At 43.3% G+C, this 26973-nt stretch overlaps 2 protein-coding genes across 4 annotated transcripts; one reads left to right on the plus strand and one right to left on the minus strand.

The window, feature by feature from the left end:
* Nucleotides 1–5485: 5485 nt before the first annotated feature.
* On the plus strand, nt 5486–12656 carry ccn4a (cellular communication network factor 4a). The gene is made up of 5 exons (XM_070984023.1): nt 5486–5820; nt 8932–9220; nt 10101–10355; nt 11792–11985; nt 12085–12656. Exons 1-5 carry the CDS (start codon nt 5773–5775, stop codon nt 12382–12384), a joined length of 1086 nt encoding a protein of 361 aa, XP_070840124.1. The 5' UTR covers nt 5486–5772; the 3' UTR covers nt 12385–12656.
* Nucleotides 12657–12894: 238 nt separating this feature from the next.
* On the minus strand, nt 12895–25743 carry ndrg1a (N-myc downstream regulated 1a). 3 transcript variants are annotated; one of them, XM_070984020.1, is made up of 16 exons: nt 25592–25743; nt 21759–21836; nt 21166–21201; nt 18903–19008; nt 18578–18698; nt 18184–18246; nt 18023–18083; nt 17357–17443; nt 17100–17156; nt 16904–17007; nt 16678–16734; nt 16518–16569; nt 16064–16111; nt 15528–15563; nt 15116–15167; nt 12895–14412 (listed from the first exon to the last, which is right to left on the minus strand). In XM_070984020.1, exons 2-16 carry the CDS (start codon nt 21813–21815, stop codon nt 14153–14155), a joined length of 1197 nt encoding a protein of 398 aa, XP_070840121.1. In that variant the 5' UTR covers nt 21816–21836; nt 25592–25743; the 3' UTR covers nt 12895–14152. The 3 variants fall into 3 exon arrangements, with proteins under 3 accessions (XP_070840121.1, XP_070840120.1, XP_070840122.1); XM_070984019.1 differs by having other exon boundaries at nt 21759–21833; nt 25592–25740; XM_070984021.1 differs by lacking the exons at nt 21166–21201; nt 21759–21836; nt 25592–25743 and adding an exon at nt 19432–19592.
* Nucleotides 25744–26973: the final 1230 nt, after the last annotated feature.

Raw genomic sequence — 26973 nt, forward strand, 5'->3', positions numbered from 1 at the left:
CACACAGTAATTGAGTGTGCACTACGCATGTAACACACCACTTTTCATATAAAGCCGATTGGAGCCGACAGCATTGGCCCTAGAGCTAAAATTGTTTGTGGCAGCGCTTTGATTTAACAAATGTTTGCATAATTTGTTAAGATTTTCCACTTAACAGCTGAACCACAGGCGTGCATGGAAACTTGTTTTTTATATAAACATCTCCCTTCAAGAACTGTAAGTCACTGAAGGTGTCAATGATTAGTATATATTTTCATCTGGCATGTATTGTACGCCCAACCTCACTCATATAAAACATGCTGAGAGCACTTCAGCTAACAAATCAAAAGTTAGTAAAATACCCTGTGAACTGTGTTTGAACTGTAATGTGCGCTGTTTGCTTTACCAAGGTTTATATCCATCAGTGATACAGCATTAACGGCGTGAACAAATGCGATTCCTCGTGTAGTCTAGAGAGCTACACGAGGAATCGCTCACTATTAAACTGCTTCGAGTTCATGTAGGTTTCTTCTGGAGCCCAGCAGATGTTTTCCTCAGTCCATGAGTCTCAGACCACAGCTATATAAAGACGGCATAATTACTGGACTGGTCTGAGCACAGCCTGCCGTACCCTTTCTGTCACACACACACACACACACACACACACACACACACATAGATACACACAAACAAACAACCGCTCATGTAGTTAAAGCATGAAGTCCTACATATGGCTCATGAAGGTCAGTCACGTCGCTGAGAGCTAGATGAGACGATTGCTGTGCTCATGTGCGTGCAGTAAATCTGAAGCTATAACCATCAGCTGGTTAGCTTAGCTTAACATGCAGACTGAAAATGTTGAAATGGTCAGCCTGGCCTGCTTGCCTACCAGCACCTCTAAACCTCACTAATTAACATGTCTCATTTGTTTAATCTGTGCAAAAACCAAGGTATAAGAACAACACATTGTGGTTTAAAGGGACTGTTTTTAGCATTGCACAGTCACTTCCTGCACAACCCCGCTGTAAAACCACAGTATATTGTGTTTACACATGCAACAAAGGAGATATAACATGATAATTACTGAGCTTTAGAGGCTCAGGCAGGCAGTTTTTGCTAGCATCAAACAGAGCTAGCTGTTTCCAGTTCATGCTAAGCTAAGCTAACTGACTGCTAACCGGAGCTACTGTGGAAGAAAACAAATGAGGATATTTCCCAAAAACTCAAACTGATCTTTTTTAAATGACTGTGTCACAGTTACTGTCTAATTTGGACTTTTTACTGTTGGTTTTGTTGTAATTATTATTGCTGAATTAAGATTCGAGTCATCTCAGTGTATTTTGTCATTCACAACACTTCAGTCAACTTTCAAACTTCCCTTGAACGGTAAATATACACAGTATGTTTCTGCAGTAACTGATTGTTCAGATCTGGAGCTTAAAGCCAAAGAGGAAACTCTGCTGTTTACAGCCTATTATGAGGCCACTAGCTGCAAAGCAGTGATGTGATGTTCAGAAAATGTTCCCACACTAGTGGTGTGCTGCGAAGGAGCTTTTTTTTTCATGTATCACCTCAGCAGTTTTTGGTCGCCTCAAGGTGTTGTAAATTCATTCTCCCATTCTAAGGAGGATTACCGACTCCACTTGACTTTGAAGCTCGAAGATTTCCAAAACACGGTTTGACTTCAAGGCTCCTCTGCGAGTTGAGGGGATTTTAATGAGGGGATTTTCAGTTTGACCAGCTATGCAAGACTTGAGTCATAGATGGTCAGCTCCTGTAATCAGGCCATCTATCACACTTTTATACCTGGAGTGCTTTACTGGCTCCTTCACTCCCATAGGACTGATACTGCACAGTGCTCAGGCGGTGCTGTGTTTAATTCTGCCCCACATACATGCACACATTTGAGGCACCCAAAGAGTCTACGGGTGCACATGCTAATATAGGGTGACAGTGGATCAGCGATTCACACTGTTCACGTTTGATCCCATGCATGCGGGCAGATCGCATGCTTGTACCCAGGCTTTTAACTTAATGCAAATCAAGTGGAGACCTTTACCTCACCATTAATATGAATAAATGGATGATGGAAATGTGTCTACAGTGTTCCCAGCTCCCCGCCCAATGCATGCTGGGATATCTTCAAGAGGATGAAAGGAACAGTTTGACATTTTGGAAAATAAGCCTTTGAGATGAAAAGATTAATAGTGCTCTCATGCCTGTCCACTAAATATGAAACTAAAGCTAGTAGGCGATTAGCTGAGCTTAGCAGAAAGGTTGAAAAACGGCTATTAGCATATTATGTCAAACTATTGGCAATAGATAAATTAACACACTAGCGCTCTTTGTTTCTGCTGTCACCCTGTTAGGCCTTTCCCTTAAACGACCTTCAGCTTTAGTCTGAATCATAAAACACCCTGAATTCAAGTCAGCTGACAAGCTGAACCCCAGATTCACTTCATGTGCGAGCAGAGCAGCAGTCGCCTCAGCCCTGGCTTTCATTGTGAGATATTTTTGCCAAATGTACCACAACAGACGCATGAAGATCACAGACGAGTTGGCACGGTGCGGCGCTTTAGCTGACATCACCTAATGATGCATACTGTTGGTTCACGTAGCTCTGCAGTTACTGCTATAGCATCAGGCATGAAAATGGGGGACAGATGCTGACATGAGCGTGAATGATACCACCTGTGGTTTCAGACTTTTCTTTCCTGTCTCCATGTTGTTTCAGTGGAGGATGTCAAAGCATTGGCGTGTGAGAGAGCCAGTTTGTGGCAGACGAGTAGAAGAAGGTTAGAGGATTAAACAGAGGAGGAATTAAACGGACTGAGCAATTAATGCCCAGAAAATCTCTCAATGTTGAATGAAGATTTAGCAAAAAATCTCCATAAATGAATGACAGAACAGCACCTTTTCAATGTTTTTTTGTTTGTTTGTTTGTTTGTTTGTTTTTTTCATTTCTGGTTGTCTCAAAATGAGCTTTATATAATAGTTAGACATCCGTCTGGCTTAAATTGTTTGTTTTGCATCTTAGCAACTTAAAAAAACAAAAAACATTGTACCTGTTTTAGTCTTTTTTTATGTGCCACCTCATGCATCTCTAATATATTCCAAGGTAAAATTAGATGGCTGTTAACCACACACACACACACACACACACACACACACACACACACACACAGTTGTTTTTCCGGCATTTTTGAGGACATTATACAGACTTACATTCATTTCCTGGAGGCTTACCCTAATCATACCCATCGCCACTACTTGCTTAACCCTAACCTAAACCTAACCTTACTCGAACCTTAACCCAAGTCTTCACCCTAAAATTCAATGATTAAATTACGGGGACTTGCATTTTGTCCTCATAAGGGAGACAACTCCCCAGGATGTGACTGTGTGAGTAATACAATATACACATTACCTTATGTGGCTGAAACATTGTCCATATTGTCACTGGTCTGAGCCCAGTTTGGCTCTTTGTCAGCTACAGATGACTCAAACAAACTCAGGTGTGTCAGTGAGAAAACTGACTTACTTTAACTGGATACACACAAGATTATACTGTATTAGTAGTACATCACAAATTAATACTGTCTGCACAGGAAACCACTAAAGAAGTGACTTAACTATGGAAAAGGGAATCAAACAAGGTTATTGAAATCCTTAGACAACACAGAATAGGATAACACTGAAAGGCTGATGCTGTCTTTACTCCATTACACAAACGGTTTATATGAGGTTTCCACAATTAGCCCCAGGGGGCTCCTAGTTTGCATACGCACATCATAAAAACCACTACCAAAGGAACATTTATTTCAGGAATTCAACAATCTTTTCAAAGCCCAGCATCACTAAGGAAAGGGAAGAATGTGACATAGTTAAAAGATACTAAATCTTAGATGGCACAGAGCAGGACTGAACAGATCTTCTGGTGAACTGAAGTGAGGTGGATGGAGGTAGATTGATGTGGGAGAAAGAAAGAGAGCAACAGAGACAGAGAGACTGGGTACATTGTGCTGTGGAGGGGTCGGGTCGTCCCGGTCACAGCAGAGAGGGAATCGCTGCTCAGATCAGCTCAGAGGCTGACAGCTCTCTGACAGGGATAAGAGGACTGCCTGTAAATAATAGGGGTTCAGACCTGGGGCACCTTGCTCCTTGACAAAGTGTTCACGTCTCATCTATCACTCTTTCCCTCTCTCTCTCTCTCTCTCTCTCTCTCTCTCTCTCTCTGTTGCCTGAGGTGCCTAATTCTCACAGAGTTTAGGTTGTTTTCAGTGATATTTTCAGTGATTAGAGCAGTGACATGAGAGGTCCAGCATAACTGGAAGAAAAGAAATGTTCCATATGGTTGAACAGCTGTGTAAAGTGGAATTCTTTTGCCTCCCGGCTGCGTCATCTCAAAGAAAAACATTCAAATTTCCAGGACAATGAGAGGAAAACAAAGTAGCAGGCTTTGAGATAGATGACATCATTGATTTAAACTGAACATCTGTGGGCCAGACACAGCCCCAGCCTTAAAATAGATACTGTAGGTAGGAGGTAGGCAACCTGTAGGGTATATTTATTCGCGCCTTCCAAAAGCAAATGCTTGTTTCAACAGTTTGTGTGCAGGTTCAGATCACTCTTGGAAGAGCCACGGCTGAGTCATCTGAGGTAGAGGTACAGTGCGGCCTTAAAGTGCGAAAAGACGAGCTTAGATCAGAGGAGGTGGGATACGATGAGATGCTGCGAAGTGAAACATCAGTGACTCAGAGTTCAACAATTGGCACCTCTGACTCAGATTTTACAGTTTTATCATGAATGGGGACATCTAAATCAACATGTGCAAGACCATCAGTAAACAGTCGAGCCTACTGATCATGTAAAAGTATCCATTACTATTATTATTACTGATGCGCTCATGTGTAGTTAACATTTTCCTGTTGTAGTTGGTTGAGGTGGAGCTAATTTGAACTGTTTTTATACTGTTGGGTAGTTTACTGTATTCAAAACATATGATGATACATGATGCATTGCTTTATAAATTCATCGTATGTTTTGCACTGCAAAGCAACTGCTAAATGTAGCAGAGCAGAGTGCAATATTTCCCTCTGAGCTGCAGTGCAGTGGAAGTACAAAGCAGAAGAAAATTGAAATACTCAAGTATAGTACAAGTACCTCAAAGTTGAACTTAAGTACAGTCCTTGAGTCATCCCATCACTTGCTCACTGTAATCAGAGGGAAGATGGAATTTCAGACACTTAAAGCACCTTACATTCACTTGATTTGTTGAACTCTCATGTGAGCTTTGGCTGGATTTTTTAATCACTTAGATCGACATGGTGTCATGAAAGGGTCTCTAGAGGCCAGCGTGGCGACTGAAGCACCTAATAAAGCTCTAATGCACATATACGTGCATGCCTGTCTTTTAATCTTAAATGAAGCAGCATCGACTCAAGTGTCACAGGGACCTCTGCCTGGCCCTTGTCTCTGGCTTTCCAGACACGCCCTAACCACCGGGGTTACCAGTGCTCCGAGGAGGAGGATCGAGTGAAAGTGGAGCGGAGGGGAAAGAGAAGGGGGAAAAAATCCGTCCCCTGTCAGAAGTATGCGGGGCTCGTCCTTTCAGACCTTACGTCAGCCCGGACTCTTTAACAGGCTGTCAGTGGCGATCCGGACTCACAAACAGAGGTGCGCGCAGCTGGCAGCGACGGGACGAGGATGCGGCACACCTGCACAGAGCGGCGCGTCGAGCGTTTGAAACGGGACTGATTCTGGATTCAATGCATTTGCGGTTCCTCATCAGTGATGAGTTGGCTCCTGTTGTGGATTCTAACAGCAGCCGGGATTCAACAGGTGGGATGGAGGGATAGATATTTATGTTTTTTAAAAAACAGCAACAAACAAAAACAAACCCTTTTTAATCTTCAGGCTGCATGCGTATCTCACTTTCAGGGTGCAGGAGCAGTGAGGTGAATGAGTATTATCCTGAAAGCATGTATTTAAAAGTCAATGTCCCTTCGTACACACTGAGAAGCTACTATAAAACTTCCTTTAGGTAACGTCTTAATGACTTTTTAACTCTTACTATAACACTACAGAGTGTTTGTTTAGCCTCTATCTCTGTAGGGACTGTAGGGAAATGAATCTCATGAAGACATCAAGAATGAGTTAGTTCCTCATAATGGGGACGGATGCGTAATGTTTATTATTAAAGTGACCTTATCATGAACTTGTTTTGATTGCCTGCTGTAGCCTAACAGATATCATCCTCCTGATGGTACACACTTCACCCAGACACACAGTTTCCATTCTTATCTGTAGCTGTGGCCCCAAAAAGATCATTCAAAGTTGGCCTACTGTATGGAAGGTTGTCTTCACTTGAGGTAGGTCAAGCTTGCTCGGCCTGACTCCCTTTATTTCCTCTAAATATCCCTGACGTCTCTGAAGAGAAGTCATTTTGCAGCCTTCAATCACCCCGGGGTTAAACTTGCAGTGAGATGCTGCAGCTGCCTCTCTGGAGCGTCACTCTCCATTGTTTCTTATGTTTTAGTGCCACCTCGTGGTTAGATGTTAAACAGCCTTTTTTATGGCTCCATGAATGTTTTTTTTTTTTTCTTTCTTTCTTTCCACAGTCCCCCACAGTGTATCCATCAGTGCGTGGATCATCATTTGGAAATATGATTCTCAGAAAATTAAAAAAAAAAAAGCCACGCATAACTGGAAAAATTAAATAAATGTCAAAATATACTAAAATATCCGTCCAAATGGTGTTATTATGATAAGATGTTACAAATTGGGTCATATTATTACATTATACAATATGGGATGTTATTATTGTCAATTTAGCTGATAATGTAATGCAATTTATGACATCCTTCATGCTTTCATTGCATCTTTTAAACACGTTTTAAATGTGTTCAAAGTCATGTTGTCTCTCTTAAATGTCAAAGTCATTTGGAGGGAAATGAAAGAAAAACAATACCTCAGTGAGAGTTTGTTCATTACCCTGCTGGTATTTTTGGAGGGGGGAAAAAAGGGTGGTGGTGGTGGGGGGGGGGGATTTTGAAATGTTTTCCCACTTCCCTGAGGCAGGGTTTGTCCATGCCTGTGCACAGATCAGGGGTCAGGGAAGGGAAGCAAGGAGGCTCATCAGCCCTTTTCACAATGGAGAGAAAAAACATTTTCATCAAAACATGACAGCTATTTGAGGTCACAATGGAAGACATTCACAAAGATGATTGTATTGAAGGGTGTGTCAATAATATCTAAGCCTACGTTTATGAATGTTTTGAGATCACCTCTGTTCTTTTGCCCCTTTCCTGATGACGATGAAATACCTTTCAAATAAAATCAGGCTGAATTTCGTTAGCAAAGATGAATGCTTCTGGGATGATAATTGCATTAGGCTTACCCCGTGTTTTCATAATTAACTTACGGAATAACACCCTCCTTTCCTTGTCAGGGTGATGGACAGGTTTTATTTTTTTAAAGCTGTGTTTGGCTTTTTTTCTTCTTCCCTGTAAATTAGCCTGATAGCTGTGGGCTAAATGAACTCTTCTGAGGAATGGCTTAGTGGCACAGCCGTGATTAAAACTCATTTATCTGCATTAGCTTTCAACACAGTGCACAGCAGTTATTAATATGACCATAATTCCATTGAAGTGCGGAGAAAGAGCTCAGGGATATGACATAGGGGTAAGGTTTGCATAAGATGATTAACCATGTTTCCTCACAATTAATTGCAGATTGTGTGTGTGCACGGACGTATGTGCGCGTATGCATGCGTGTGTGCATGTGTTTTGCATGGATCAGAAGCTCCTCACTAAAGTGCAGTACTCTGCAGTCCAAACATGTGGATCAAATTATGATTTATGAGTATACAGCAATACTGGACCTCCCTGTCCAGACCAGTCTGGTAACTATGATGGACATGGCATCTGCTACAGCTGCAGTGTGTCTTAACCACAAAGCTCCTTCATGATTTTATCATTACTTCATGTGAGCTGCATGAAAATTGACTTCAATCTGTATTAGTTTGTTGTAGCACAAACAGGATGTAACTTTTCTTTGCCTAAGCAGCAAACCTCAGCGTCTCGCTCACTAAACGACAACCCAGAGACAATCATCTGGCTTTTTCTCAAGCACATAGTGTTCTCAAAACAAGCGGAATTGAATATGGCCTCTGAAAATGTTATTTGTTGTGAGAGAGTTTCCTCTGCTGCATGTATCCACTGTCCCAACACGAACCTCCACACACTAAGCTGTTAATGTGGCTCATGTGGCCTGTTTCAGTGAGAACATCTGCCTTTACGAGCGCTCTACTGTGTGATCTTGGCTTCACGGAGCAGCTCGTACACTGAGGGGGAGATGTTGATTAAGCTTCATTGGCAGGATTTTTGTAACTGTTCGGCACAGGTGTCGATTTTAAACATGATGATGGAACGCTTCCAGACTGTTAAGCACATACAAGACCAGATGTTGTTGTTGATTAAATGAGATTATCTCCACTGGGTGTTTAATTCATTTTTACAGTCTTATTTGATTTATTGCACAGCATGGCCAGACGTTAACAGGCTGCCATGTAGTCCATGCATGAAGCTAGTCAAGCAGAAGTGTTGGGATCAGCTACTTTCTGAGACCAAAGAGGGCTGGATATGAAAGAATTCCGGATTAAGGATATTGAGAATATTGCCTTGCTGCAGGAGGTCAAATACCTTTCCTGTAATAAATGATGGCATTTTGATTTTTTGCTCAAACGCAGAGGAACAGTAGCTTTTTTGTAAGCCTGTGACTTTTTGCAACAAAGGTTTATTCATGATGGTGCAAAGATGAGAAGGGAATTGATGACAACAGGAAGAAAAACACAGTATTTAAATAATGTATACATCATGCTGCATTTATATGCAAGCAAGTGGTTGTTGAGCCTGTGTTTCAAGCTAAATTCATCCACTTTCTTCTCTCCAGGCCTACTCCCAGAATTCCACTGCCATGCCGCCTGCCACAGCTGTCACATCCCCAGCTGTGGACCTGTACAACCGGACGCAGTACTGCAAGTGGCCCTGCGAGTGTCCCGAGGTCACCCCGAGCTGCCCGCCGGGTGTGAGCCTCCTCATGGACGGCTGTGACTGCTGCAAGGCCTGCGCCCGGCAGGTGGGCGAGGTGTGCAATGAGGCAGACACATGCGACTACCATAAGGGACTGTACTGTGACTACAGCTCGGACAAGCCGAGGTACGAAAAAGGAGTGTGTGCATGTAAGTGTCACTCACCAAGACCTACAAAACAAACTCACACAGCAGCAAATGTTTCTGTTTATTTCCTGATGTGTTTCACCTTCACGCACTGGGTTGGATTTGAGCAGATCAGGTGCTCACTGCTATATCAACACTGACTGTGTTGACAGTTTTCTCCGTCGGAAAGGCACATTTCTTGAAACTTTCAACAATTTTCTCAAAACTCTAAACACAAAAAAACAAATCTGCAAGCTACATTCACAAAACCTCTGACTCTTCAGGCAAAATCAATCACTCAAAGCAATTTTAACTGTGCTCACAATCAAGCAGCGCTCTCAGATCATACAGACAGCCTGCAGTCATTATCTTAATACTTCTGAGCAGTCATTGCACAATACATCAAAAAATCCAAACACTCTGTGTTCAGAGCACGTAGCTACAGAAAAACATTTCTGTTGTGTATAATAAACATTGCATTTTCAAAAACATATTAAAATGTATATTGACAGGGTGCAGGTCATATTGTGCACTGGCCTTTTTGCAAGTGAGTACACTTGCACAATACAGATGAAGGATTCACTCTGTCTCAGCATCATGCTTTTGTGCTGGGCCAGAGGACTTTGTCTGCATACCACAGGCAGCGCTTTCTCCTGCCAGGCAAAAGCGTAAAAACCTTCTGGTGTGCTGGATCCAGCTTTGACAAGACTCTAAGACCCATGTGACTGCAGGCCAAGATCATTGCCTGTAACAGAAAATGTCAAACCACAATGCAATTTATCCTACAATGTTGCATATTTTCAATTCATTCACTCTTTTTCAGAGTTACATTATAAATGCAAAAACATTGATATAGCCTCTGAGTCTGTCTATTACGTGACTGCTTGTCATTCCTCTCTGCCAGATATGGTGGGAACAGGCTGCGAGCACGATGGTGTGATCTACCGTAATGGGCAGAGCTTCAAGCCCAGCTGTAAATACCAGTGTGTGTGCGTGAACGGTGCCATCGGCTGTGTGGCGCTGTGCACGGAGTCTCAGCCTCCGCGGGTGTGGTGCCAAACCCCACGCCGGGTCAAAGTCCGGGGAGAGTGCTGTGAGAAATGGATCTGTGATGAGCCCAAAAGAGGGCGCAAGACAGCGCCACGACACGCAGTAGAGGGTAGGATGCCTTGGAGATGCATGTGTATATATTAGGATGGGGTAGTATATTCTAATGCTTGGTGAAGTTTGGCTTTAACTTGCAAACTCTTCTTAACTTTTTAAATTCCCAATAGAAAAGCCAAATCCCCTTCAAGCTCACTGAATACAGTTCATAGTTGAATCTGAAAACATGAAGGCAAGTGAAATCAAAGAGAACGCTTCAAGTATTGTAAGAGGGCACAAAAAGTAGGTAATGCTTGGGAATAAACTAGGGGTTATTTTTGTCATTACTGGGCTTTTAGGGACTCTTCATTATTCTGTGTCATTGCTTTATAAGCACGGTTATGTAAACTGATTTAGTTTCAGGAGGCCTTTCAAAGGATCCCTGTGATCTGGAGGATATGACTAATTTTGTTCATGAGTAGATGATCTTTTATTTTCATAAGAGAAAGAAAGAAAATGTACTCCTACGCACTGTTTGTCAGTAGTGGATGGTTATGATTGGATTTGATGAATGTAGCTGCAGCTGTGTTTAAGATGGGCAGTCAAACATCTCTAGCTCAGGGAGAATCCTGAGTGTGTGTGTGTGTGTGTGTGTGTGTGTGTGTGTGTGTGTGTGTGTGTGTGTGTGTGTGTGTGTGTGTGTGTGTGTGTGTGTGTGTGTGTGTGTGTGTGCAGGGACAGGCCAATCCTTTTTCTGTGGAAGCCCGCACACTGTTTTTGGGTCATGTCCAGTTTCTGGTCAATAAGTGCAGCAGTGCTGCAGAGGGAATGATGTGAATGAAGATTTCTTTGTGTTGCATAAGGAAACTAATTAGATCCAGATCAGAGGGCAAGCACAACATAGGGCTTTAGATTAAAAGCAGAGAGGGTGGATGGAGGTGCAGTGATCCTCTGTTTCTCAGGGTAAATTATTACCAACGGAGGAACTCTCTTCAACTGGTCCTCAATAAAATGTTTAAAATGAAACCAAGGCAGGCCACTGAAGACAATGTGGCTCAGATATGCTGGACAGGACACTTTGATCCAGCACCACTGGATTGCAGCTTGCTAATAGGCAATATTAACAAACCTTTGCCCATTTAGGATAGCTACTTTCCTTTACTGAATCTGCTACCGGGCCCCCTATTAAAAGCTTTAAATAGCTTACTTGGGGTGACCCTTTTCACACATCTGAAATGCTTGTTGTATATATCATGAATTGTATCTCCTGGATGATGTGAATAAACTAAACTAAACTACCCTGCATCTTTTTCTCAGAACATCAGAACATTTTCCTCAGTTTTCAGGGCTTTTGTCTTTTCTTTGTTGTCAGTTTAAATCATAATGTTGATATTATCTTTATTTTATGCATTACTTCCTTATTTTGTTCCTGAACTGATTCATAATTTTAAATGGAACTATCAAAAGTGAACAATGACGTGACACAATCTCTTTAATTAACTGTTGATCCAGCTCCCCCAGCTGAGACCAGGAGCTGGCACAGGAACTGCATTACCCAGACTACCTCATGGAGCCCCTGCTCAAAGACCTGCGGCCGCGGCCTGTCCCTGAGGATCTCTAACGCCAACGAGCAGTGTGAGCTGGTCAAAGAGTCTCGCCTTTGCAACCTGCGGCCCTGCGAGGTCGACATCACCAAACACATCAAGGTAGCAAATCTGTTTTATGTCTTAAGCAGTTGTACAATAAAAACTGGAGGTTTAAAAGGTTCCCAGACTCAACATCTCCCTACTCCCTTCCTCCATCAGCCTGGAAAGAAATGTCTGAACATCTACAGAGAAGAACTGCCTGCAAACCTCACCATCTCTGGCTGCACCAGCAAAAAGCCGTACAGGCCCAAATACTGCGGCGTCTGCACAGACGAGCGCTGCTGCATCCCCTACAAGTCCAAAACCATCGACGTAGAGTTCGAGTGTCCGAATGGGACAGGGTTCACTTGGAAGATGATGTGGGTCCAGGCCTGCTTCTGCAACCTCAGCTGCAAAAACCCCAATGACATCTTCGCCGAGCTGGAGAGTTACTACGGTTACCCAGAAGTCATGAACTAAGAGTTGTCGATCATGCTGTCGGCCTGTGGGAGCATCCCATCTTTCTCCTGACTTCTTTTCTTCTGCAATGTTTTGTGTCTGTAATGTGTATGACTATGTACAAGGGATTTTCTCATGTTTTTTTTCCTATTGGAAAAATCTGTAAATATGAAATGTGTCTCCAGAAAGGATTCATGAAGCATGATGTGCCTTTGAGGAACATTTGAAGAAATGCCTGGCAAACGAAAAAAAAAAAAAATCCAGTGTGTGAAATATTAAAGGCTTTATTTATTTATGTTGCTTTTTGCATATGTAATAACACATGCAATGTTCTTGAGATGCTTTCAAGAACAGCCAGTCATTGTCTGTCTTTAAACTCACGTCAGCTTAGATAATAAGTGTATATATTTTCCTTTATATTCCTTGAAATTAACTTTATGATGAATGTTAATGAAAAGGCAGAAATGGACTGAGATGCCAAAGACAAAGCCTTTTAGGTTTAAACATGCAATAATGACAGGATCAGGGATGATCAGTTACAAGTTTTTTATTGTCATTTTTTTAATAAATACAAACTGTTATGTCATTTTAATGCTTTTCTACAGCATTAGACAGTTGTGCATCGCATCTTTACAAAGCTGTGTATGTGTTCTACAAAGCAAAATGTTGCTGTAGTGCAAGTAAAATACAGGAGTAGAAGGGGTCAGGTAAGTTCTATGGCTATCCTCATGTTAACATGTGGACCTATCACTTCACTCACCCAAAAATCCACAACCACATAGGAGCATCACGTCTAAACAGTGAACAATTCCATGGCACATCTTTGTTCCATTGTGCTTGATTGCATAGAAATCATCGTTAAAAAGAAGAAGAAAAAAAAGCCATGATCCATTAATAAAGCATATGATGGAAAAGCTTATGAATTTGTTTCAGAATGTAATTAATGACAAAGCGCACAGTCTCACTGTAATGTATTCAAAATATCAATCATTTGATTCCTGAAAAGATTAAAAGTTCACCAGTGAGCCAATGTCTAATTGTTCAAATAACAGGGAATGTTTTGAAAAACTCGAGGATAATGGATGCCGGCAAGAAGAAACAATAGCATTTGCTGTATATACATGATATACTTGAAGTCTGTCCCTTAATTTTAAAGTTACATAGCAATTTGTGAGGCAAACTCCCATTTTTATTTATCCAAGTGCCTCCAGACTCTCTATCCACATTCACGAATCTGCTCCTACGTACAAACGACAACACTTCAGACATGGAGAGTAAAGCATAAATGATCAAACAATTACAGTGGGAACAGAAAACAGTCATTTACAGTCAGGTATATTTGAGAAAGCTGTGTCAATGTGGTAAAAGTGGATAAAAACAGGGTGAGGGAATGCAGAAATGGAAATTAAAACATTTTTTTTATATGTATGAGAGATTATGAGAGATACATGTACAAGCTGGTGTAGTCGTTGCCACAGCTTTCTCCGACATTCTGCGCCTCGGTGTCCCCAGATGCTGCGGTGCCCCTGACTTCACACTCACCTGACCAACGAGCTCAGACTGACAAACAGTTGATCCTGACCTCTCCCTGAAAAGACATCATTTCTAATTGGAGAATCTCAGCTGCTCTGAACAGTCTGCAACTGAGTGTCCGTTGTGCGTTTTTTTCAATTCCAGGTATGCTATCTTATTTCCCTCGTGCGTAGGAATGTGTGTGTCAGTTAGAGGCAGCGCAGCACAAACCGAAAGCACCTAGAAAGGTTTCGGTGTTAGGAGGGCGGAGGTTCGCTTAGCAGGACACTTCGGCGGACTTGGGCACAGCTTGGTCCACGTTGCTGTTGGCTGTGCCGTCCATGGAGCCTTCCGTGTGGGAGCGGCCGCGCTGGTTCTCGGCCGTGTGGCTACGGCTGCGGCTGCCCTCGTTGGTGTGCGAGCGGGAGCGGTTTCCCTCGCTGGTGTGGGAGCGGGAGCGGTTACCATCGAAAGAGGTGACGCTGGAGCCGGAGGCGGTGCGGGAGCGGACCAGGCGGGTCATGCTGGCAGAGGGCACTGAGGAGAGAGGAGGAGGAGGAGGAGGATATAGTGAATGCACTGTTTTGTATAAAGATTATTGTAGTACTTATTCAAGGTACTTTTGCATGTTACTCTATACTCTCTACTCCATCACGTACATCTGATAGCTATAGTTACTTCTTACTTTGCAGATAAAGCTTTTAAAAACCCATAAAGAGCATCATGAATACAATTTAAACCATCTAACAGATTATAAAATAGCTGTTAAAAAGCTGTTTACATACTTATGCATCACTAATGAATATCCAGTGTTATATATATAGCTTTACCTGAGTAGAAGGTATTTTTACTTTCATAATTTAGGTTAAACTTACTGATAATACCTAGATGCTGTTTTTAAGTACAGTTTTGAATGCAAGAATTGTATTTGAGTGATGCTAATTCATCCACTGCTGTACACTCTGTACTGCAATAAACATCTTTAGTTGACTTTCAGCCCAAGAGTTCAAGTCACACCCCAGTGAGTCCATGAGTCATTTATTAACCAACACCAAGGTGGCGAGGAGGGGAGTGCAGACTGCGAGGCCAAAGATCTTCATCTCACCACAAGGTGGCAGAAAACTCATCTTTTGCAGGGTGCTGGTTATAATTGCACAGTATGTATTTGTAGTGGCAAATTTAACCTCACCACTGCTGAGATGTTGGCAAAGTCAAAGTACAGCATGTCTTGAATACTTACTGTATCCCATGCCCTGAATGAAGTACTTGAAAGCTTCTGTCAGTTTGCCAGGCTGCAGAGAAGGAAACCACAAGGAGGGAGATGATTAGTCCTCTTGTCATTAATTATTACACTTGTTTACATAACATTGACAGACTCCATCTCTCATCCAGCAGCTCACGGCGCAGGGTCTGCGATATGACAGCTGCTACGAGCAGGTGCTGCGCAGGGCGGAGGATTACAACCTGACAACTGTGGTTCATGTCTGCCACTTGTTAATGCTCTTAAGCGTAACCTTCTTATGCCATCCACCCGTCCACCTGACCCTCTGCGTCGATTATCCAGCCCTGTGCAGCCGGCTCTACGACATTAACGGTGTCTCGCAAAGCTTTCTGTTTTTCTGTTTCTGTCACACAAACACAGACGTACACACCTGGTCCACCTGGGGCATGCCTCCGCAGTCTGCCATCTGGAGAGAGGAGGGAAAACGCAAAAGAGGGCATTAGCATTTAGCATGTTTGGTGCATGTACATTTGCACAGCAGTGGACACACGCCATTAACCCCCATTACGCTCCACAAGTCCCACCTGAACACGCCGAACACCTTGTCCCCTGCTGCCTCCACTCAGTGTTCCTCCAGACCCCGAACAGTTAACCCCAATAAATGTCACCCATTTTAGCTCCAGAAGCCATTTGGTTTCACTTGTGGATCATAAAAGGTTGCCATAGGCCAGCACAAGTAGGTCAACTGCAGCAGATTGAGTCCTCAGAGGCGACATGCATACGCATGTTGCCTCTGAGGACTCATTTAGCTGTCTTAACCCTTGGTTAATATGTCACCAAGTAAATGCTGAGCCGGTGGAATCTTATCAGCCGATGTGTTTCCATCAAGGCTATTATAATCTGAACAAGGATATGAGACAGGAGGTGGAGGGAGGGCAGGATGGAGGGAGAAAAGCAGGCCTTTACCTTCAGCAGGGTTGTCTTTGTTGGGTCCAGCTTGGTGTTGCACTCAACCTGCGAGTGCAAATAAAACCAATCAGTAACATATCTTATATGATTAGTGATCATATTTTGCAGATTGAATATATAAATTGAAATGAAATAATTATCTAATGTACCACTTCTTATCGCTGGCTGTGGCTAAGAAATGCTAACAAATCTGAAAATAGTAACAGCAGATTAAATCTACTCTGCATCGCCTTCAGTTCCCAACTTTCCTCTCTGCTAAACCATGTCAAACTGTCGTCTTCAGGTGTTTTAATCTGGCATATCTCTTGGTTTTAAACAGGTGACTGGAGTGAACGGAAAACACGTCCGGCACATGATAGCCGAGTTAACGGCGGTGGGAAGTCTAATCATTAGCATCAGGGCTTTGTTTTTAATGGCTGTGTGAACGTCGAGAGATTTTGTCTCAACTCACCACAGCCTCCACAGCAGGGGAGCTGTCGCCAACCACCAGCAGAGAAGGGCACCTAGACGAGGGGAACACATTCAGTTACATATCAGCCACAGTGAAATATCATAAAAGATATTGTGATTTAAATAATAAGCGAAGCAGGTGATGCTTGATGACAACTCACTTGAGGGTTCTGACGTTGCTGCCGGGAACCGGCCTCTCAATTTCCAGATCCCTCCGGCTGTAGAGGAGGAACATTTTATAGTAAATCTCAAACAAATTCCAATTTTTGCTAATTAAAAGTCGAGATTACACAGCTTGCTGCATCTTCAGTTTTACTTCCAATTTAAAAATTCATTCTACTATCCGTGAAAGCAACAAGTCAGCTGACTTTTATGTGTTTTCTTTACCTTTCGTAGGACTTGACAAAGAGCTGCAGGTTGAACTGGTTCATGTCGTTGAGGATGTGGTGGCGGTATGTTCCGATCAGGTCCTGGTTGTGGTGGATCTCCTCCTGTGGCGACCAAACGCAAAATCTGTTAACAACACACTGTGCTGTACCAGAGGAGTGAGATTGAGGTAAACATCCAAAGAGAGAACCTGTACCTTTCCAAAGAGGTGGGAGATGATCATGTCCGGCATGGCATGAGTCCAGCCGCTGATCTGAAATCAGACAGAAATCTACATTTAGCTTTTAAGCATCATGTTTGTTAGCAGTATAAAGTTCTGTTTCCAGCTAGCTTCTAGTGATGTTTCAGACAATTATTTACTGTACGAGTATATGTTTGAGCTATTTATGTTTGTGTGTGTGTGTGTGTGTGTGTGTGTGTGTGTGTGTGTGTGTGTGTGTGTGTGTGTGTTACCTTATGAGCAGCCCAGTCCATCCATCCCTCAGCACACGGGTTGATGTTGATGAGCATCAGTCCCTCCACCATGTTCGGGTAGTCCAGCTAAAACACACACACCACCAAATTTGTTACTTGTTACTGAACATTTCGATTACTGAAATACAAAACGCTGCATTTATCTAAATATATGTGCAAAAACTGCATTCAGGCCGACACTGTTTCAGGGTATTTTTAAACCTTTTCTAATTGCATTTCTGCTTCATGTTGCTCTGATTTTGTGGCATATTTATTTGTGTGGCTGCAACTCTGTATTGCTGCTTATCTTAGCCAGGATGGATTTAAATCTAAATGCCAAAGAGGATTTCCTGGCTAAATACATTTTAAAGAAGAAAACAACTTTGTGCAGTGATGCACAATTGATTCAGCTCCAGAGAAGGCTGCAGCAAGGAGTTAATAGTTGTATCTCTGTCAGCCTTGTGTCAACAGAGTGAGACTTCCCACTGAGCACAGTGTTAGTGTTGAGCTGATCTGGAACATTCCTGAGGCTTTTCTGGCTCAGCAGGCTCAAGCAGCATTTTATTGCCAAAATCAGCAAAAAGAAGAAACACATTAGCTGGCTCTGCTAATCCGAAAATGATTAAAACACATAACTATTAAGCCTGATTGAGAGGGGAAACTTACAGCGAATCTGGTGAGTATGTAGGCCCCGGCTCCAGTGCCCATTCCAATAATACTCTTCAGCCTGCAGTCAAACATACACGGATACTGTTAGAACAACAGGTTAGAAAAATATCTTGAATTTGAGTGTGAAGAGTGAGTGTGAAAACTGCAGCTCGACTTACCCAAAGTGCTTCAGCACCAGGGGGAGGGTCTCAGAGAGCTGGTCCATTGAAGGGTACTCATATCTGGAAAGCAAAGAGCATATTGTTTACTTAACAACTTAATGAGAATAATAATAATAAGCACCATCTAATCACTGCTCTGCATTGCTCCCTATTGTTCATATCAGCCTGTAACAGCTATACGTGTTTCCATATCACGTTCAGTTCAGGCTGCATTAACATGAGGCAAAGTCCCACCATTAAAGCAGCGATTAGGCCAATAACACCTGTCCCAACAACACTCTTGTCAAATTAGGTCGTCTTAAGTACATCCGCAGTGATCTACCGGCCGAGTCAAAGGTCACAGACTGCTTGACATACATTGTCTGTTTGTGTGTTTGTGTGTCTGGCTCACCCAGTGGAAAAGGTGTTAGCTCCCTCATGCTGCCCGAGGGCATCAACGTGACACACGGCAAAGTGCTGCATGATCTCTGACATGTCCTCATGGTTGAAGAGCATGCTCCAGCAGGTTTTGTCTAGAAAAAGAGGAGGTGGATGAGTGATCCTTGGCTAATAAGTAGGACATTCAGATGTCGTGCCTCATCAGGCCTTGCGAGGTTTAACGCTGTGATAAAAATCTGTAGGTACCGTAGTGTAACAGATTTAGCGATACAGCCCAGGCTCTGGGCACAACAACAAATGTTTCACCGAGGCAGAGCTGAATAAGGAGCCAGGCTTACGGTTCAGTCCAATGTCATGGAAGGTGAGGATGACTGGTCTGTCAGCCTTGGGAACCCCCTTCATCGTACAGTGGATTCTTCCGTAAGGCGTCTCCACATCATGCTCCTATGGGTGCAAAAAAGGTCCAGGCTTAGCATATAATAGGTAGATAAAAAATTGAAAAAAATTCAAAATAAACATATTGAGGAGTTCACTTCTAAAGCTCAAAAAGATGCAGCTCAGCACTAAAGCTACAGAGTGATATGTCAAACTTGAACATTTACAACCACTGCCATCACAATTAACCACACAGGTTCTTCATTCACGCATTTCACTTTGCAATGATGAACTACTTTCCAACCAAACTAAAAAACAGTAAAACCATTTAATAGATCGCCCACTTCTTTAAATGCAGTCCATTCCTTCCAATAAGCCACAAAGCAAAAATAGAAAAATGATTCTCTATTCAGAGCTCCGACAGCAGCGGCATAATCCAACAAATCCACTAGAAACTACTCACAAACACTGGAAGTCTACTAGTCTACTCACGCTGACTTCAATCTCAGCAACAATCATTTCCACATCAGAATCCTCCAGAACCATGTTTGCAGGAGAGGAGTTCAACGCCGCTCGCTACTGAAAAAGTGCAGTCGCAGTGGCTCCCTGAGCTATAGATCCGAGTGCTGGTAAGCCTCTGAAGTTGTTTAGCTCTGCTCTGAGAGCTGCGTTTTATACCCCTGCTGCTTACCAGTTGGCCTAAGCTCCTGGCCTCCCATGGTGCCTGCAGGCTGGTCAAAACAAGCTAACTCTAGATGAAGAGATCCCTAAATTGGATCAGCCAATGTCAGACAGAAGGGGCATTGGCAACTGAGCTGAGATGATGAATAGGTATGGGTTTGTGATCAATGGGAAAACATCTGAATGAATGAGGGAGGGGGAGAGCAGTCATTATTCAGCAGCATTTCAGGGAAACGTTTTCAAACTAATGGCTGAAACTACATTTTTTTAATTTAACAGATCAGTAAACTGTCTCTCATGGCTAGAAAGAGGCAAAGAGAGACTTTTGAAAATCAGGAACATTTCATGAAAATCCTTTTATTCCAAAAATACACAAACAATGTTTATTTACAGGTGGATGTGTGTATTTGAGGACTTTTATTCTAAAATGAGACAGACAGTCTTGAGAGCAACTTCCTTTCTGAAAATATTGCTCTAATGAAAATATACTGGTGCAGATGTCAGAAAAGCATTGCCATAGAATAAACATGCTTGTATACAGCCATAAATGTTTATACTCTCACCAAAATAACATTTGTCTGTAGATTGAGTCACTGAAAAAACAACACAAATCTGCCCCATAGTGACCTGACCTGCAGGTCTGGCACACTTCAACATGGCCTGTTGGGTAGTTTCCAAATCAGCTCTGACTGCATGAGCTCTTCTCTGGAGGAACATCCAGGGTGGCATATAACCTATTTACTGGATGCAATGCACACGTAAACATCTTAGGTTTCACCGCGCTCCACCCACCCTCCACCTCTGCGCCGCGTAAGCTACACAAGCAAGATAATCCTGCAGTGTGCATGTGTAAAAGTGTGCACTGGTAGTTGTGAATGTAAGTATTTGCAAGCAGGAAGATTCTGGAAAAGCGATATTTGTGCATATGCATTAACTATCTGTATACTTCAGTGTAACATCAAAGTCAGTCAGGAGAGCGTTAAGGGCAAAAAAACGTCGTTATGTTTGAGGTAAAGGTAAAACACATTTCTGAGGAGGGGAGAACGTGTACTTCATACTGACACTGTACCTTTAAGATCAAGAGTCTGAGCGCTGTCCAGGGTGCTGAGAGGCCCCCAGCCTCAGCAGCACCCATGCACTGACCACAACTGTGCGTGTCAAGGTGCTCGAGAAGAGCGTGAAACAGCTGATGTATTGTAGCTGTGTTATCTTACAAATCCTGCCCAACGCGTGTTTCATCACTTTCAGCAGCTGACTGAATTAGTGGAGGCCCAATTAGATTCCAGCTCTAATAAAATCACAGCGAATGAAAGGTCAGCACCAAGATAAAGGAGTCGACAGCTATGTTGATTAGAGTATTTCTTTTTATCAACCACTAGATGGTACCAGACAAGCTAGAATAAGAAGATATAGAATAAAACCGACTGTGTGCACAAACTGTGAACTGGCATCATTTGCCAACACAAGCTTCAAATTATAAAAGTGGGTTTACAGCTGGCAGGAGCAATAAATGCTGGATGTTATTTCTTGTGTGTGCAAACATACCTTGATAACAAGCTGCTGCACAGCCTCTCTCAGGCCCTGCAAGGAAAGAACAGAGTGATGAAAACATAAAACGAATGCAATTACAGTGTAACATGCTAGAATCTGATATCCTGAGGGCGTCAGCCTGTCACTGATTGTATGTTTATGGCTATATGACCTCTGTCATGTGAGTGTCGCTTCAATTGCACTGCTTTGTAGTTTTGGACAAATGATTGAACTGTGTTGTTTGTAGAATTAGGACATTTTTGTCCTAACATTTTGGAAGAACAACAGAGCTATGACTCATAAATTCATATATCCACTGTGAGACTCATACAGGCCATATGTTATGTTCTTCCTTTGAAGAATTACCAAAATAACTGATCCTCAAATGTGTTTTATGTGGCTTTGATGGGTCAGATTTCTTCATTCATTCATTCTTACATTGCATGCAGCAACTGGATTAAACCACAGATGTACTGAAAAACCACACAAGCAACATGTCAGGTATTAATCGTGCAACGCTGAGTGTCACAATACTCGAGCAGGTCAGAACACATTTCTGACAAGTCTTTTCAAACACTGTTTGACTTGTCTTGGTTCAGAAAACATACCGGCAGTTCCCTGTCAACCAGCAGGGGTTTGGACTCAACAACCTGGATGTCATCCATTTCAAAGAGCTGCAGAACCTGCTGGTAAGAGAGGACATAGGAGTTGGTGAGTGACTGGTTCAACCTGTGTTGCAGTGGTTCTGAGCCTTTCAGAAGCTTCGGGTTATCCGAAAGGAAGTTTGGATAAGATGTGGGAAAAAAGTTTGTTCAAGGCTTTCCCGAATTCCTCAAAATGATTAAGCACGTCCTTTTAAATGACTGAGTTATCATCATGTTACTCCCTGAAGCTCAAACCTCTTTTAAAACAGGTCTGGCAAGGGTTGGCAGGCTACAGGAGGCCGGCTTGCAGACAATAAAATGATATATTGTTTGAACATTGGTGTGGGAGTGTTTCTTATCCATGCAAAGCTAATAAAAAGATATGTGAACTGGAGACCTGACACACACACACACGCACACTAAGGTGTACAGAGACAGGAGCATGCAGAGACTGACGCTGTGATCTGCGCTAACATGTGGACAACATAAAGGGCCACACCTTGATACACACAGGCGGACTGAAGTCTCATAGACACCCTGAGCTGACTACCCACAGAAGTGAAAACTGAAGCGCTCCCTCCCTGATGATAGCTTCACGACTGGGAACATAATTCAAAGAAAGAACACTAACGCCCTGTTTGATGAGAAAAACTCAAGAGGAACAAGAGAGGGATAGACAGAGAGAGGGAGTGCGAGAAACTGGGAGAAAAAAGAAGGGGGGGGGCGAGGAGAAGCCAGGCGTCAGCTTGTGCTGTGGATCATGATGGAGAGCGGGCAGGCTGCAGCTCTGCATGCAAATCAAATTAGCCAGTTAAGAGGGCCCTTTGTCCACTGGCACCGGTGGCTCCTGAGAGCCAAGACCCTGCCCCCATGTCTCCCCCTGCTGAAGGAGGCCTTCACTGACCCGTACACACAAACATGCACAGGGTGCAGCGGACACCCATGGTTCCCACCAACGCATCCGCGAACCTCTTTTCATCCCTCTGCTGGCGTTCAGGCCCTGCGAGTTCTGCCACTTTTCTCTGTTTGTCTTGGTTTCAGCTTGGTTACAGTCGCTGTGTTTGCGCTTTCCAGACTCCTTCCATCTGTTTTGTGCCCTCCGGCTTTCTGTGTGTCTTTGTTTACAGCCACCAGCAGAACATGAATCAATCTACAGGACAGCAGAGTGGTCGTCAGAGCGACGCGGTCTATTTCGAGGAAGTGATTCATTACATTTCAAATGTGGAGATGACGGCTGTCCGGCAGAATATGCCTTGGACAAGAACACACACACATACACACACATGCTCCTCTGTCTGGGAGAACAGAGACCGGAGCCAGCCGGATCTCACAATAGCACAGAGGAAGAGGAGTATCAAACAACAGGTTCATTTTTCTGCCGAGGCCTTCAAAAACATGGCCGCCAACACACTGCAGGGGCTTTGTTGGAGAGGACAAGAAATCAGCCCCCGTTGAGATTCCACAGCCATGTGAGAGAGGGCACATTCATGATGCTGGAGAATGAAACAGTTCAGGGCATTACAGATTGGAAAAAGGGGGAATACCAGTTCATGCATCGACGTGTGTGTGCGTGTGTGCGTGTGAGCGTGTGTGTGTGTGTGTGGGGGGGGGGTCCTCTAAGACTATTTTTGAGCCTATTTGCAAACATGGCTACATAAAAAGGATCCCAAGAGCTCATTAACAAACACACACAGTGCAGACTTCCTCTGTACTTGGCCACCATCACAACCTGTTAGCATCTGGCAGCAGAGAGAGAGAGAGAGAGAGAGAGAGAGAGAGAGAGAGAGAGAGAGGCAACTAGGTCACCTGCTGTTTACACCAGCGGTGTGCTTCGAACTGTTCGCCTTGCTGAGCTAATGTTTCACCTGGCCAAGAGGGAGGGGACAGGGGGTGTTAGTTTAACCTCAAAGGATGCTGATTCCAAGCCGTGAGATATGAGTGCAGCTGTCTTGACATTTCTGATGTAACCATCAGTCAAACTCATTTCATAGATAGAGAGAGTTACATGTCAAATAACCGGCATGGAAAAAATTAAAAATGTCCATATTAATGAAATCTGAAGAGTTTCAGTAAGCTGTCAAATGCCTGAAAGAATATATTAAAGGGGAAGTGGTGTTTTTGCGGCACATCTTTTTCTCACAGGGATTTTCTGTTCCCGCAGCAGCAGGGGGCTTTCTTTAAACTGGCTTCACTCCAAACTGGTTTGGTGTCACAGGCAACAGTCGTACACTGTCTTTAACCATGTTGAACCAGTTCCTACATGCTTATTCCCCATTGAGATGTGTGTGTGTTTTGTTTTCTTGTCTTTTTTTGTGTGTGTGTCAAGCTGTGGGAGAAGAAAACAAACTATTCAGTGAAGCAGCTTTGGCCTGGCAGAAGTGAGACTGTGTTATGCAATCATGAACAGGAAGCTGGGGGAGGATATAGGGTTGGGATGATCTGAAATGTGTAGCCCAAAATCAGCTGCATAGAGTACACACTATGTACTTCCTCCTGGTACAGTTTCACTTTTTCAACCAGAGTTTGTTGACTGGCCATATTATTCTGCTCTTATCATCCAATTGATGATCCATCGCTCTTTCAACCTCTGACAATAAGCATAATTCTCATTATTAGGTTTCAATTGTTGATTCCTCAAAAGCTGACTTTTTGAAAATCCTGTGTTTTCACTTTAGGAGGTTTGAGCTTTGAGGGAAAACAACAACAACAACAACAACACTGATGCAGGCCTACGTGACACATAAGTGCTTGTTTTTCCACAGTAAATCCAGAGATATGACACACTACTCTAAGCCAGAACATCACGGTTACAAAACAGCAGGAGCTCAAACTCTGCCTCTGTTCGCTGAGGGAGAGGAGCATATGCACTGATTAGATTTGGACTGAGAGCCTCAATTTTGGGAGGCAGAATCAAGGCCAGGCCATCCTTGCTCCATCGCCTCCATATAGTTTTAAATCCACAAGCCCGCGGCATCCATCTGCAGAAACAATGATTGCTTCTCTAATCTTTGGGAACTCGCTTAATCTGTCAAATCCCTGGTTCTGAAATATCAGCGCAGCAGCAGGCCTGCTGGACTAAGCTGACAAAGACCTACATTTTCAGAGTGTAAAAGATATCAAAATGTGGGGGGTCTCCATTGCTGCGGGAAGTTTGTGAGCAGGGGTCAGGGTGGTTTCAGGAAATACACCATTATTGGGAGATGGAGCCTCCTGTATCACCGCAGCTGAGGTCAGGAGATCAGGCTCATGATCTTTAAGGACTGAACACTTGAAGATGCTGTGTTATTTTGGCTGCAGCCAATGGATGATGTGCTTCATATTTTGGCAGACGGCCACTAATTCCTGAAGTTAAATATCAATATTTTTCATATTTTGATTCAGCTAGACACAAGCACCACTCCCCAACCCTCACCCTAATGCGTGCTTGTTTGTTTTCTTAATGCTTGAAAGCAAAGAGGATTTGTTATTGCTCCCATAATATTTACAACATTTGCGTGTGCGCGTGCGTGTGCGCTTCAAGTGTCACGTGTAAAAAGCATGTTGTTCCTCTACCTGTTACCTTGGTTCACACAGGAGTGCCCTACCCTACTTTAAAACGCACATCATTACAGTTATGTGCAAAACCCCCTCCCGAGAAAAGTATGCATACATGTAATAAGGCATTTTTTAAAGGCTGCGTTTCAGCGCAGTTGCGCAGCCAAACAGGAACATCAACGCGCTCAGACATGCTGCGAGACAAAATCTTCCAAAACCATAAAAACAAGAACGCAAGTTATTCATCTGAAGCGGAAACCTACCTGTCGGTTTAACTTCTGATTGTCCTGAGACGAACGCTCCCCCACACAAAAAGTCCACAAAAACTTTTTTTTTTTTTTTTTCCCTTCCTCTCTAAGAAGAGATGGCAGATTGCTGCAGTGACAGACGCGTTGCTTTGTTTATAACGTGCGGCGAAAGGCGGATGTACGAGGGAATTTTATAAAGGCTTGGGGGCGTGCAGGCCGGCCCACTTTCCCCGCTGCTCTCTCTATTGGGCAACAGCAGCTGTGGGACTGATAACGCAGCCTGTTTCCAGCGGTTGCATGACGAGGAAGCTGGTGACAGCGACCCATGGGGCAAAGAAATAAGGCCCCCTCCTTCAAATATGAAACACCACCAGTGCCTGGTGTGATACTTAGTTGTGGATTCCTCCATTTCTTTTCATCTCCTGTTAAGAACTCACTTTTGGGTCTCTGTTTTCTAGTAATACGCCTGTTTGTTATGGGGTGTGGTTTTTTCAGCCATACTTTAGCTGGAAGTGAAATTAATCTATTACATCCCTGTGTGTGTATTGTCACTGTGTCATCATCACACCTGTGTCAGGAGTAATTACTTTGGTATAAGAGCCACTCCTCTCCCCCCGTGACCAGACAGGGTGTGGATCTTGGCACGGCTGCTTTAGACACCAGTCCGCTGCAAACTATAATTCATCTCACTCCAACGGCAGCAGTCGAAGTCCGAACGTCTCTTTTTGTTTCACAGTCTCTCGCAATCCCAGCAGCTGACATTTTTTAAAGAAGTGTTTGAGCCGCTGTCAGCTGTGGTTGAGTGAAGCTGGAGAACAAGGAAGGCAGCCAGCAACCTTGATTTGAGGCCAAGAGGAGATAAGTGCGTACAAAGGGAAGCCCTTCCCTCTCCTTGGATCATACCGCCTTTCCTTGATAGCCTCTGCTATTGTCTAATCAAAGTTAGCTTGTCCCACACATGCAATAATCAATACCACAACAGAGATGGTTTGCTCCCGTGTGAGCTGCTGTACAAATTACTCTGAGGGAAAACATGCAAGACATGTTATCTGCAGCAATCCCCTCAACAAGTGGCTTCAAACAGATAGCTAATCTGAAATAATGCCCTATGTTGAAAGGCCTCTTTGTGCCATGACACCTTTTAGCGTGCACACAGTACACATAATCTGAGTGCTTAGGTTTGTCTGTATAAATGCATTGCTCAGCATCTTCTAGGTCTGTGATTCCAGATCCATCCACTTACTAAGCATGTACTACAGTGCAGGGTTTTCCATGGAAATTTCCACACCTGCAAGAGTCTGGCTGTCAACACTGTGAATCTGCCAATAAGTGCTAGTATTGGCAATGAGCGTGTGAAAGGTCCTTGTCAAGATACAATAGCCGCACTGTGGGCTTGT

Source organism: Chaetodon trifascialis, chromosome 17 (assembly GCF_039877785.1).
Source record: "Chaetodon trifascialis isolate fChaTrf1 chromosome 17, fChaTrf1.hap1, whole genome shotgun sequence".
Lineage (NCBI taxonomy): Eukaryota > Metazoa > Chordata > Actinopteri > Chaetodontiformes > Chaetodontidae > Chaetodon > Chaetodon trifascialis.

Bases quoted from the DNA above. Each gene is read 5' to 3' on its own strand.
- ccn4a (XM_070984023.1), top strand. From the start codon at position 5,773: ATGAGTTGGCTCCTGTTGTGGATTCTAACAGCAGCCGGGATTCAACAG. The intron at 9,221-10,100 runs GTAAGTGTCACT...CCTCTCTGCCAG, and splicing joins CGAAAAAGGAGTGTGTGCAT to ATATGGTGGGAACAGGCTGC. The intron at 10,356-11,791 runs GTAGGATGCCTT...CTGTTGATCCAG, and splicing joins GCCACGACACGCAGTAGAGG to CTCCCCCAGCTGAGACCAGG.
- ndrg1a (XM_070984020.1), bottom strand. From the start codon at position 21,815: ATGGATGACATCCAGGTTGTTGAGTCCAAACCCCTGCTGGTTGACAGG. The intron at 21,202-21,758 runs GTATGTTTTCTG...CTTTCCTTGCAG, and splicing joins TGGTTGACAGGGAACTGCCG to GGCCTGAGAGAGGCTGTGCA. The intron at 17,008-17,099 runs GTACAGGTTCTC...TGGTCGCCACAG, and splicing joins TCTCCCACCTCTTTGGAAAG to GAGGAGATCCACCACAACCA.